This window comes from Protopterus annectens, chromosome 10.part0 (assembly GCF_019279795.1).
Source record: "Protopterus annectens isolate FY-2018-M chromosome 10.part0, PAN1.0, whole genome shotgun sequence".
Lineage (NCBI taxonomy): Eukaryota > Metazoa > Chordata > Ceratodontiformes > Protopteridae > Protopterus > Protopterus annectens.
This window is the reverse complement of record NC_056744.1, coordinates 979,763,077-979,776,715: the sequence shown is the minus strand read 5'-3', so window position 1 is coordinate 979,776,715 and position 13,639 is coordinate 979,763,077. Positions and strand designations below refer to the sequence as shown.

At 40.3% G+C, this 13,639-nt stretch overlaps 1 protein-coding gene across 1 annotated transcript in view; it reads left to right on the top strand.

Moving 5' to 3' along the window:
- The window catches only part of CEP350 (centrosomal protein 350), a 3,609,946-nt gene that overhangs the window by 2,695,895 nt on the left and 900,412 nt on the right, over nucleotides 1-13,639 (top strand). Inside the window, exon 23 of the mRNA XM_044085746.1 lies at nucleotides 8,414-8,560. Within this exon, the coding sequence (XP_043941681.1) occupies nucleotides 8,414-8,560 (147 nt within the window). The remainder of the gene's footprint in view (nucleotides 1-8,413; nucleotides 8,561-13,639) is intronic.

The window sequence follows — 13,639 nt, the reverse complement described above, 5'->3', positions numbered from 1 at the left end:
AAGGTTTTCAAAAAAATCATCTTAAATTATACTTAATTCCAGAAAATGCTCTTCCTCAACCTCAGGCCAATACCTTAACAAAATACTGCTTACTATTTCACTGCATCCTACTGGTATTGTATGCTCTTTTCTGCCTCCTAACCTTCGTTCTGTTTCAAAGTACAAGAAGGTTTGTCTAAGTAATAATCAGCTGCTGTACCTCTCTCTGATTTAATTATATCTGTTTGCAGTACCTTTTCCCTTTCCACCTCAGCTTGATTTTTGGCGTCAAATCAAAGAACTCAATTTTATTACTCACAAATATAATCACTGTATTGTAATGTAACTGTTGTTTATTCAATGTATATCATTATGGTTCATAATCATATTTCAGGAATTGAATTATCTTCATATACTTTATTGAAAGTTTTTGTTTAATCCTGTGTTTCTACTGCAGTTGTAATCGTATGCGAGTTTTATTCTTTGTATTAATGTATGACATTGTATAATTTTTGTGTGGAGCTTGTCTCCCTAGGCCTCCACTGAAAAGGCTTTTTTTTTTTGCCCAGTGTGACTTTCCTGGTCAACAGTTGGAAATAAATAAATGTAAACTAAGTAGCCAATGTATACAAAGCGTATGTATGAATTGCCACCCACTCTTAGCTTTTCTGCACCAACTTTACAAAAGCTGCTTTATTTGCTTGAACATAAAGTTATAACTGTTTACATTAAAATTCAAATTCAAACCAGGTTCACCAGTGACATTGCCATTACCTTTTATTCTAGCTGGGCACCATTCTGCAGGGGGTTTGACTTTTTGTTGTATTCACATTTCTTCCGAAAGGACCCATGGTGGAGAGCTGCTATTAATTGCATCCCAAGTATACTCTGCTGCTTGTAAGCAATGTGTCCCTTGACTTACTGTACATATCATTGTGTTCAGTCTGATTTTTCTTCCAGCTGTGGCTCCGGAGTAGGTTTTATTTAAAACCTTGCCTCCTACAGGTCCCTCTCAGTTTCTGGAAATATTTTTCAGCTGATTTCAGTACATTTTAGATATTTCTTTCAACAGGGTGTCCTTAGTGCCAGTTTTTCACAATTCTGTGTGCCTTAACTTCATTCACCAGTTTTATCAGAGCACATATTGTCTAGTTTTCCATTTTCTGGTTGTGATCTTTTTCACTACTGTAGTTGGCAGAGTAGAGCCTGTGCATGTTTAGTTTTTCCTTTTGTCCCACCCTAGAAAGTAATATTTTGTTATTGGCATGTTTTTTATCAGTAATAATTTTTCCTGGGTTATTTTCCAACTAAAATCTAGTGTCTCTGAGGCGCTAATCTGCCTCACCAGTGACTCCATGCAGACAGCAAATAGTAAGAGAGAGGGCAAACCCACTGGGTTTCCCTTGACACTTGATTGGATCTGATAATTCTCTATCTCTTTTTAAGAATGCTTTAGAGGCTTCATATATCCTGAAAGTAACTTCGACCCATCTGTCAGGAAATACAAATTCTCTTAGCACCTCCTTTAGTAAACTCCAATGGACTCTGTTGATGGCCTTTTCTGAGTGAAGACTCGCTAAAAGCAGGTGCCATTATGCATGTATTGTGTCATTTCATTGTTAGTGTCCTAATGATGTTATCTAAAGTATGTCTCCTTTCTACAAAACTATTACAGTGTTCATGGTCTATTATTTTGAGTGTGGCTTATATTTTTGCTAATATTGACATAAAGACCTCAGAATCATGGTTTAAAATTGAAACTGGTCTGTATGATCCTCTGTCTGTCAAATGCTTTCCTTATTTTCGTATTCAAACTAGGGCTGCCCTATGCCAGGATGAAGGTGGCCTTGCTTACACTGGATATAAAAAGTTTGCACACCCCTGTTAAAATGCTAGTTTTTTTTTGATATAAAAAATGAGACCACAGTATATAATTTCAAAACTTTTCCCACCTTTAATGTGACCTATAAACCTGTACAATTCAATTGAAAAACAAACCTGTTGGGGACAAAATATAAAAAATAAAAAACGTACAATAAGCTGGTTGCATAAGTGTGCACACCCTTAAACTAATACTTTGCTGAAGCACCTTTTGATTTAATTACAGCATTCAGTCTTCTTGGGTAGGATTCTATCAGCATGGCACATCTTGACTTGGCAATATTTGCCCACTTTTCCTTGCAAAAGTGTTCCAAATCTGTCAGATTGCGAGGGCATCTGTTGTGCACAGCCCTCTTCAGGTCACCCCACAAATTTTCTATTGGATTTAGGTCAGTGCTCTGGCTGAGCCATTCCAAAATCTTAATTTTCTTCTGGTGAAGCCATTCTTTTGTTGATTTGGATGTATGCTTGGGGTCATTGTTGTGTTGAAAGGTGAAATTCCTCTTCATTTTCAACTTTCTAGCAGATGCCTGAAGGTTTGGAGCCAAAATTGACTGGTATTTGGAACTGTTCATAATTCCCTCCACCAAAAGCCCCAGTTCCAGCTGAAGAAAAGCAACCCCAAAGCATGATACTGCCACCACCATCCTTCACCGTGGGGGTGGTGTTCTTTTGGTGATGCGAAGTGTTGTTTTTGTGCCAAATGTACATTTTAAAATTGTGGCCAAAAAGTTCGACCTTGGTCTCATAGGACCATAACACATTTTCCCACATGCTTTTGGGAGACTTTATGTATTGTTTTGCAAATTTTAGCCAGGCCTGGATGTTTTTCTGTGTAAGAAAAGGCTTCCTTCTTGCAACCTTACCCCATAGCCCAGACATATGGAGAATATGTGAGATTGTTGTCACATGTAGCACACAACCAGTACTTGCCAGAAATTCCTGCAGCTCCTTCAGTGTTGCTGTAGGTCTCTTGACAGCCTCCCTGACCAGTTTTCGTCTTGTCTTTTCATCAGTTTTGGAGGGACGTCCAGTTATTTACAACGTAACTATTGTCCCATATTTTCTTCACTTTTTGATGACTGCCTTCACTGTGTTCCATGGTATATCCAATGCTGGGGAAAATTTTTTGTAACCTTCTTGTGACTGATACCTTTCAACAATGAGATCCCTTTGATGCTTTGTAAGTTCTCTGAGAACCATGGCTTTTGCTGTAGCAGGCAATGGAGTAAATGTCAGGAAAGTCCTACTAGCACAGCTGAACTTTATTTGGGGTTAATCAGAGTCTCTCTAATTGATGGCAGGTGCATACCCAAAAAGACTTGAATGCTGTAATTAAGTCAAAAGGTGCTCAACAAAGTATTAGTTTAAGGGTGTGCACACTTATGCAACCAGCTTATTGTGCATTTTTTTATTTTTTATATTTTTCCCCCTAACAGATTTGTTTTTCAATCGAATTGTACCAGTCATAGGTCACATCAAAGGTGGGAAAATTTTTGAAATGATTTATTGTGGGCTCTTTTATATATCACAAAAAACTGGCATTTTAACAGGGGTGTGTAAACTTTTTATATCCACTGTAAGTATATTGCTAAATAGGTCCATCCATAACCTAACCATGCTATTCTTCATTCTTCTCAAGATTTACTTTGGATGCCATCCAGACCTGGCATCCTGCCTGTTTTCTCTGATGCAGTTGCTTCCATTATCTCCAATTCCTGTATATATGCCATTAGTGCCTGTATGCCTCCCTCCCCCAGATTTAGGTACAGCTGCTCTTTTAAAGTAGTACATTTTTATCTCCTTATCTACTTTATGGTCTTAACCTTATAGATACCCATAGCAGTCTGCCATCACGCTTGCTATTTTTGTGGGACTTATCTATAATATTTTCATCCATCAGTCCCTTATTTTGATAGTCATCCTGTCCAGTCCACAGTCAGACATTGTGCAAGCAACTTAGTGGTATTTGGATTAGTTTAAAAATAAGCACTTAAATAGGTGTAGAGCATTAGCATTACTTTTTCCAAATGTTCTAATATCAATTGCTGGGCTCCCCCTCTTTTCCTTTCTCATTCTCCTGCAACTGTTTAGACTCTTTGATTGCAGTTAAGGTATTTTTTGTGTCTTTGCCCTGATATCTGCCACATTTTCTGTTGTCTAGTGTCTTATTCCCCCCTTAATCTCATCCCAGTCCTTGACCTCTTGTTTTTTTTCTTTGGGGTTACCTCTATTTACAGGTCCTGTAATGTCTGGTCCACCCAGTCCCTAAAGCTAGATCCTAGTGCCAGTGCAATAAATTATTGTTCTTACATTCCCAGACTATTCAAATCTGCATTAGAGTATGATCTGAGATCACTGTTGGGTGAATTAATAGTTGTTTTACCAGAGTTAGATGCTGTTTTGAAACATAACACCTGTCTAACCTATACCACCTGTTATATCTTCCAGAGTAATATGTGAATTCCCTTCTTCCATAAGATGAAATTACCACATCGACCAATCCAAGTCGACTCATGTATTTACCTAATAATCTACCCTCTGGTGGTATTCTGACTCTTATGGGCCCTCCTGATACATCCTGTTTGTGTGTTACGATGTTCAAATCTCAGGCCACTACTGTAATTCCTTGGGCAAAGGCCACTTTGTCCCATGATGTATTATTTCCTGGGTTGTGGTTTTAGATGCATACACACACCCATCAACAAAAGTCCTTATTTCCTTTCTGTCCTCCTTTAATTCCGTGCATCTGCCCTGCATTTTTAATGCCCTCCTCGACATATAGTCCAGTTCCTTTTTTGTAAGTAAAATCACTTCTCGTTTTGTCTTCTCCCCGGTCCAGCAAAGAAACATTTCATTTTGATTTTTTTTGTAAAAACCTAGTGTTATTTTTCTTTCAGATCTGTTTCTTTCATGATTACAGTTTGCGCTTAAGTTTTAGTTCTAAGCATTCAGTCTTTATGCCTTCAATTTTTCTAACAACCCATTAACATTCCACAGTAATAGGCTTATCTCATTCTACCCCATACATTTTTGTTTAATTTACCCCTTATAATACCTTTTTTGTTCATTTTTGTCAGCATTGCTCACCTTGTAATGTGGTTATTTGTTTCTTAACTTCGCCAAGAATCCCTCCAACTTGTTCCCATGATTAAAACCTCACAGATACTTCTTCCATTCATTTGAGCTTGCACTCTTCTTAGGCACCACCATGGGTTCTGTTCGAGTTCCCATTCCAGTTTATTTAGTAAGCCCTATGCTGCAGTAGTGGTCTTCATTCCTAACAGCATTGCGTCAGAACATTTACTTCTCCTTTGATATGAAGAAACTTGTTTGGAAATTTTATTTAGCTAGGGTTTTTAGTCCCCCTTTAGTCTTGTGCCATTTCATCTGTTGATGAGTTTCATTACAGAACTTCAAAAGTTCATAATGGGGTTCATAGGTGTGTACCAGGCTAATGATAGCAAGGGCCATTTTAAGCCTAGCCATGCATCCTAAATCTCTGACAAGTTGTGGTACCCTTGATAAGTGTAAACAGGGGCTTGGGAGATGAGCCATTTAACAAGCTGCATGTGTCCATTAGAGACACAGGTGCAAAACCAGGAATGAATTTCCTGTTCCCTGTCCAGTTGTCTAAGTTAAACTTCATTTGGGTTAGGAAGGAGCTCTGCTTCACATGGATGGGGAAACCTTTTTCCAGAGAAGTAGTATTTTCTGGGATATGTACCTATCCGTATGTAGCAGGTACTGTTTATATCACAGGTAAGATTTAAGTCTTTAGAATAGGTAATTTTGGTTGTTTGTTTTGCGGATATGTAGGAAGTCCATCAGGGTGGGGTCTGACAATGCCTTGTATTCCAGCCATAAATCTTCCCTCAACAGCCTGTAGGAGACCGAATACAGGGATAGGGCTTTGACACAGTCTGCGGAGGACATGTTACTTACACCCTGCACTTTTTTAGTGAGGAACCTCTGTGGACGTTACAATTGTTGGATGTGCCTGGTTAGATACATACCAAAGGAGGCATTGTACTTAATAAGACTGATAAATACTGAATACAGTAGAACAATGACCTTGGACTTGATGTCATATTTTTTTTTATAAGATGCACAACATATAATGATTTCCTCACTACAGGAAACATGTGGTGGTCAAAGACTAAATTACGGTCTGTGTGCGTCCCCAAGTCCCTGACTACTAGATCAGCTTTTAGGGGTGTGCTGTCAATGTGATAGTTACCAGGGGTCGATGACTTCCTGAAGGATTATTATTATGCATTTCTTGGCATTTAGTTTTACTCCATGGCTCTGATAACAGTTACTTGTCTGTGTCATCCCTTTTTGTTGAACATTTGTGTCAGTAGGGGATTCTGTGACTGCTCCTAATTTGCAAACATCAGCAAATTTGTCAGCCAAAGGCAGCTGACATTGGCCATGACTTCAGAGAAGTAAATGCCACAAAGGAGCAGTCCCAGGGCCATTCCCTGAGTGACGTCACTTGTGACTGGCCTTTCTGTAGAGGTGAAGGTGGATTCCCCAATTATACTTCCTGGGTTCTGTCTGTGAGCCAGCTGGCTGTCCAACAGGTAACATAAGGATTTATACCTTATGTTTTGAGTTTATCAACAATGCACAACTGAGGTATTGTGTCAAGTGTCTTGGCCAGGTTAATGTAGGCAGTGTGAACTGTTTTGCCATGATCCATTGCTTTGGTGACCTTCTCAAAACAATCCATCAGACTGAGTAGGCATGATCTGCCCTTGACAAAACCAAACTTGGTTGATTCCAGTGTCCGGTAATTTCCTATGTCATTACTGATCATTTCTATGATAATTCTTTCCATGGCTTTGCATATAAGATGAGTGAAACTTATGGGTGTGTAGTTTCCATGGTCTGTAGATGGCTCACCTTTGTACAGAGGGATGACTGTTACTTTTCTCCATTTGTGAGGCACAAAGCCTGTTTGGCAGCTAAAGTTAAATAGCAATTCCAGAGGTCCTGGTAGTTCATATTTCATGCTATTTAGAAGGCATCCTGGGATATTGTCTGGGCCCACTGGTGCTATGTTCTTGGCCTTGGAGAGAGCATTAAGGATCTGTTCCCTAGTGATAGTAGGGGGAGATGTATACCTTTTCCTTTATCGGTTCTGTCTTATCAGAATGATGGTTAACTGTTTGCCAGTGGAGTTTATTCATACTTTCTTAATTTTAACCTACAGGAGCTACCTTTCCCAAGTGCTAAAGTTTGTAGCTCCAAGTGCAAATGGACCAGGCCAGCCCTTATCAAAAATTGTATGCCTCAAGAACATCTCCACTCATCCAGTCATAACACATGGAGGCTCCAATCTTGAGCCACTGTCATAAAAGAAACACCATGGTGTTTCAAGAGTTTCCCCTTTAGTCTCTCAATACAGTGCCCATGCTTTCAAAATAACAGGCCATCCTTAACCAGCCTGATAAATCCCATATTTTTATCTTAAATGCATTGTGCTAAAGTTGCTATAGGACAGAATTTTGTCTCATGCTGATACCCCACCACCACACTGATTAAACTCTTCCCTAAGATAGAAAGCAGTTCTTTCCTTACTTTTGTTTTGTGCAGTGTCCACAGGTTATATGGCAGTGATTTTTTAGCACAATGTACAGAGTAGGAAGAGAAAAGCTCCAAGTAAAATACAAAAACATTTTTCAACATCAGCACTGTACTGCGTTCTTTCCATTTCTCCTCCATTATTTTTGCCTTCACCACTGCTGCTTAATACCCTAACCCACACACACAACTTACAAAAAACACACATAACCCTCACTTACCTTTACTTCTGTAAAACATCCCAACCCACACATTTCCCGTAGCTGACATGCATAAGCGCGAATTCGAGATATTTTAATTCACGCTTATGCAGATTCGCGTTTCTGCATTTTCGACTTTGCATTCTCGAGTTACTGAAATTCAAGCAAAGCTGCAGTGGTGCAGCAGTAGCATTGTCGCCTCACAGCAAGAAGTTCTCCCGTTCGATTTTCGGCTGGAGCGCCTTCTGTGTGGAGCCTGAATGTCCTCCCTGTGGTTGAGTAGCGTTCGAAAGACATGCGTGAATGGGCATGCCTTTGTTGAAGGTTTGGCATCGAGCTGGCACCTCTGCACCGTATAAATCTACTGCCAATCATTAGCAGACTGTAGTGACCCCTATCCGGGAAAAGCCAAAAGGAAAACAACAACAGTAATTCGGGATTGTGAAGGGGAACCATATATACGTGCACACACACACACACACACACACACACACACACACACACACACACACACACACACACACACATGTATGTGTGTATATTTCTTTTCCATTCAAAATAGTCTGTATTTTCAGAGTTTCACCAGTAGAATAATTCAAGAAGGAATGATTCAGGCATAAAGCAGGTTCAGTATTGCAAGTGAGGAAGCAAGCCGTTTAATAAATATTTGAATTGTACTTAAGTGGGAAGAGGAGTTTGACTAAATATGTTTTATCTACCGTATAGGCTGTTTCAATATTGTAAACACTGTAATGTCTCCCCAGGCTGAAATTAAGCGTCTTAAAGAAGCAAACAAGGCAGCCAGAAAGGAGAGACAGCTGATACTGAAACAGCAAGAAGAAATAGAAAGGATGCGGCAAACCACAATAAAGCTACAAGAGAAACTAAAGTCTGCAGCAGAAGCCAGTTTAGTAAGTAAACGTATGGTTGGCAGTAATCCCTTGCTTTATTTTTGTTGCAGATCGTCTTTCACTGTATGAACCGTAGTTGTTTTCTGATTGAAGCATTACAAAAGCAGTGTTAAATGATGCAGTTGTTTAAAATATTTATACCTTGTTGCTGGCAGTTGAATAATTACCTTCATAAAGTTATTACAAGTAAATGAGAAATAACTAATATAACAGGTCTTGGTCAGTGCTTTGTTAAAGTAGTGTCTGTGTTCCATTTCATTGAAAACAGGGTATTCAGACTGGAATTTGCACCCTAAATAAAATTTCTTTAGCATGGATTTTTATCCCCGGTATCTATTCCACAAGAAGGTTTAATCTGGTCCTGTGCTGGTGTTCAGTTGGAACTTTTTTGGGGCTGAAAAGACTCTCTGAAAGACATTGTTACTAGGCAACTTCCTTAGTTCTTGCCACTACAGGTGTTTCACATCATTTATCAGCATCTGTTTGTAAGCTGCATAGCTAGGTAACATTCATTTAATGTTTTTTTTTTTTTTCAAGAATCTTCAATCAGCCTTTAAAAATCACTGGATTGTGATTATGGTAGGCTTTTACCTCTCTTCTAGTCAGAGGCTTTTGTATGTGGTGGTTCTACTATATTCAAACACACAAATACCACTTTTACTATTTTTAAACCCACTGTCACAGTTGACATGCTCCTCCTAACTTGCCTAGGCTCTTTACTCTTAATTCTCAACCTTGCTACAGCTGTATGTTTACATATCTCTACACACCAATACACAACAACCTCTTCCAACCCTCTCCCCAATAAACAACACAGCTTCTTATGTATCTCCTCCCAGCTTTTCCCCTATACCCTCCCATTTGATTCAAACCACAAAGTGGCCTCCTCACTTCTTATGCAACCACATTTGACACCAGTACCATCACCTAAGAATAAAAAACACTTCCCATGGTACGCATTCCTCATTACCTCTCTACTCAAATGTGGAGACATACATCCTAACCCTGGCCCACCCTCTAATTCTAACCACAAGAACAACCCCAAAGATTTAAACATACTTACTCTTAACCTTAGAAGTATATGTAATAAAATAGACCCACTGCATGCCTGGATTACCTGAATAAACCTGACATACTAGCCCTTACTGAAACCTGGCTACACCCCAATGTAAAAGTCTCAGAAGCAATATCTACAAACTTAGCAGTAACCAGAAGAGATAGATCTAAAAAAAAAATGGGGAGGGATAGCACTTATGTATCTCTCTGCGCTCAACATCACACCCTACACCAGTAATATACCGTTGTTTTCCAGTGCTGAGATACTAATCTCCTTTTTGAACCTCAACATATCAAAAATAATTTGCATAATAGTAATATATAGCTCACCAGGTAACAGTATATCAGTGTTGGAAAATATTTTATCCTGGACATCCTAAACAATAAACCTTGAAACAATAATTGTAGGACACGCAAGTATAGACTGGCAAACCATAGCTTCCAACTCCCCAAGTAGTATAAATCTGTATGTTTTTTCTCAGCTTATCAATGCTCCAGCAAGATACAGCAAAGATTTTATGTGCCAATCCACCCTATCAGACTAGATTCTAGTATCCCACCCTGTTAATTACCCCTCTTCTGGTACACTGTCTAGCTCCGTGAGCGATCATCTACTAGCTTATTCCCTTAGAACAAACTCCCAACAAGAGTACACCCTATAAAATCAATTAGGAACTCAACTAATTTTGTCAGCATAAATTCAACAGTCTCCTACAGGAAATAGACTGGACACCCCCTTAAACAACTACCCCTTAATGATGCTGTATTATACTTTAATAACACCTTCCTTCACACCTTCAGATACTTAATAGACTAGCTCCCATTCATATGAAAAGAATCAAAAAGAACTCAGAACCATGGTTCTGTAAGGAATGTAAACACCTGCTGAAGCAAAGAAACCTAGCCTGGTCAACCTGGAAACAAAAAAAAATGAACAAAGTCATGTTAACTTCAAAACACTACATAACAGTGTGACAAAACTAATCCATAGAGATAAGTCATACTATTCCCAGCTTCAACTCCAGCATAAAATCAACCCCAGTAAATTTTGGCACTCCATATCTTCCCTACTTAACCCTGGAAGATATGGAAAGCACACTGTATCACCTGATACCCCTCCATCACAAATAGCTGAAAACTTTAACAAGCACTTCATAAAGTCATTTTCGGATCTACTAATTAACATCCCTAATGCTCAACCCCCCCCCCACCCCCACCCCCACCCTTCAACCTATTCAGACACAAACCCCAGTCCATCAACTATTTCTAACTCTGTCAGTATTAACCCCCCTACTCAACAAAATTTCATACAAACCCCATTCTTATTTCAGCCCATACCCACTGTCCCCATTGAGAAACTGCTACAAAAACTGAAACCCTGCTCTACCTCAGCTGACAATCTTCCCCATACTACCTCAGACTGGCTGCTAACTCAGTCGTCTGCCCAATTAGTATCCTTATAAATAGGTCTTTATCAGAATCAGAAGTACCTACCATATGGAAACAATCTCACATCACCGCCATCCACAAAGGAGGCAACTCTTTTGATCCATCCAATTTCCGTCGTATATTCATCTTGTCACCCATGTCCAAAATTATTGAGAGAGGTATCCTTCAGCAGGTAATTCAGTATCTATTGTAAAACAATCTTTTAACCAAAACCCAACACTGCTTCCGACCTAGCCACAGCACAACTACAGGCCTATTATTTTTATAGACACCATGAACAAGGCCAGAGATGCAGGATGCTATACAGTCTCAGTATTCCTTTATCTCTCCAAGCCCTTTGACACACTGTCTCACCCCTTACTTTTGAACACACTGTCTAACTTAGGCTTCTCACATAACACAGTAAAATAGTTTCATAGCTACCTCAAGGATTGTAAACAAGCAGTGAAATGGTCCAATGAACTCTTACCCTTTCTCCACAACCCTTCTGTCACATTTCAGTCCCTCACAGACTGCAAGATCCAAGGGCTCTTCTAACTCCTTCTCTGCTTCTATACCATATCATTAAGCTACTGCTCAGGCTTTATTGCTTCTATTCTTAACTCGCTCTCACTATCTATCTGCATCACAAACTTTCTGGCTGCTATTTTCCTAACTGAAACGAACTTTCTATTTTGCATGTACTGTAACAGTCAAGGTCATACACTGCACTACCTACGTACTATTTTTTTTGGACACTATCTACATCATGTATTGTGAGAATGGCTATTATTGTCTGTAATGTTTTAACTGTATAGAATTGTCTGGATGTGTAGTAATATATTGCAACATCTTGTAACAGTTTGTTCTTTCAACTTATTTTTGTATAGTATTTCTAATGTAATTTGTATTGTTTTGGATTATACTATATTTGTATTGTACTGTATGCAGAGCTTTTCTGCCTGGGCCTCTGCTGAAAACTGGATGTTCATCGTGCATACAGCTGCAGTCATAACAGATGGGTTCTCCTGCCGTCAGGCGGGTCCTCGGTCGGCCGAATTCCAAAGTCTAGGTCCGGCGTCGGTTGTTGTCGCTTCTTCCCTGACGTCAGTGCGACAGGGGTATAAAAGAACCAGCCGACGCCATTTTCCCCAGTCTTTCTTGCCACGCGGTGCCCGAAGCAGAAGCAGTTCGCAAGTGCCAGTCGGCCAGCTCCTGAAATTACAAAAATTTTGCAACCGAAGTCTTCTTGAAAGCTAAGTACCCCGTTGGGGAAACTTTTCTTGCCTCAGACCGATGTCAGACAAAGTTAATAATTGTATTTCATGTGGGAAGCAAATACCGCATAAGGATTTTCATTCCCTCTGCATTCCTTGCTTAGGCCCAGACCACGACATCTCTGTCTGTCGTTTTTGTGCTACATTCAACAAACGCACCATTAAGCGTCGGGCGGAGTTCGCCCAGCACTACTTTGGCAAAAAATTTAACTATATTATGTCGTTGGATACTCCGACTCCAGTTTTGTCTAAAAAACGCAAAGATAAGGACCGACACACGAGGTCCGCGCCTCTACCGACACCACGCCAAAGCCGACTACAGGTGGTCTGGTTCGCAGCGAGGCGCCTACGCAGCCCCTGCCTACCGACGACACTTCATTGGCGGTGTCTTCTGTGCCTGAGATCGCAGGCTCCTCAGCCCACACACCGACTACAGATACAGGAGCCACTTTTGGTGGTGAATCTCAAAATGTAGACAGGTCTGCCTCCTCTCAAGGTGTCTTCAGACCTTCCTCTTCTTTTTCCATCAAGGCTTTCACTAAGTCTAAAGCAGCCATGCATTCTAAGAGACAAGCTACACACGGCCCTTCTCCAGGCCCCATGCCTAAAAAACAGATGCTTAAAATGGCTGAGGATTTAATTACTCTTATCAGGGGTTCTCAAACCCCCGGACAAAGGCCCAGAGTGGAGGAAGAATCCCCCTCCTCTGACCAGGCCTCCATTATTTCAGAGCACTCTGATGAACAGGAACATTCTTACTCCCCTTTTGAAGATTCTGATGCAGAGGAGTCCATTCCCTCTGTCTCCCCCCCAGAGGATTACTCATTTGGGGAAACCTTGCATACCATAAGGGAGCACTTCCACTGGGAAGGCCAAGAGTACTCAGATTCCAAGAAAAGGCTTAGGGATTTTCTCTTGCTACCTCAGCACAGGCCTCTGGCTATACCTTCTGTCTTAGACATACTAGATGATGTGTACTCGGAGGCCTGCCTTAACCCGGATTCTTTACCTCCAGCCCCAGTCAAGCCTGACAGGTACTACCGGGTTCCTGACATACACCAATTTTTATACAAAAGCCATGCGGCTGACCCAGAAACCATCTCACAGGGCCCCAAGGGAATTAAGGCCTCCACTGCTAAAAATCCATTACCTTCCGAGAGAGATTCCAGATCCTTAGAAAGGTGGGGAAATAAGGTATACACCTCGGCCACTTTAACCATGAGGGCATTAAACTGCCAGTTCCATACGCTAAAGTACCAACAGTTTCTGTTATCACAGTTGAGAAGCAAAATGTCACAACCTGAACAACCAGACTTGA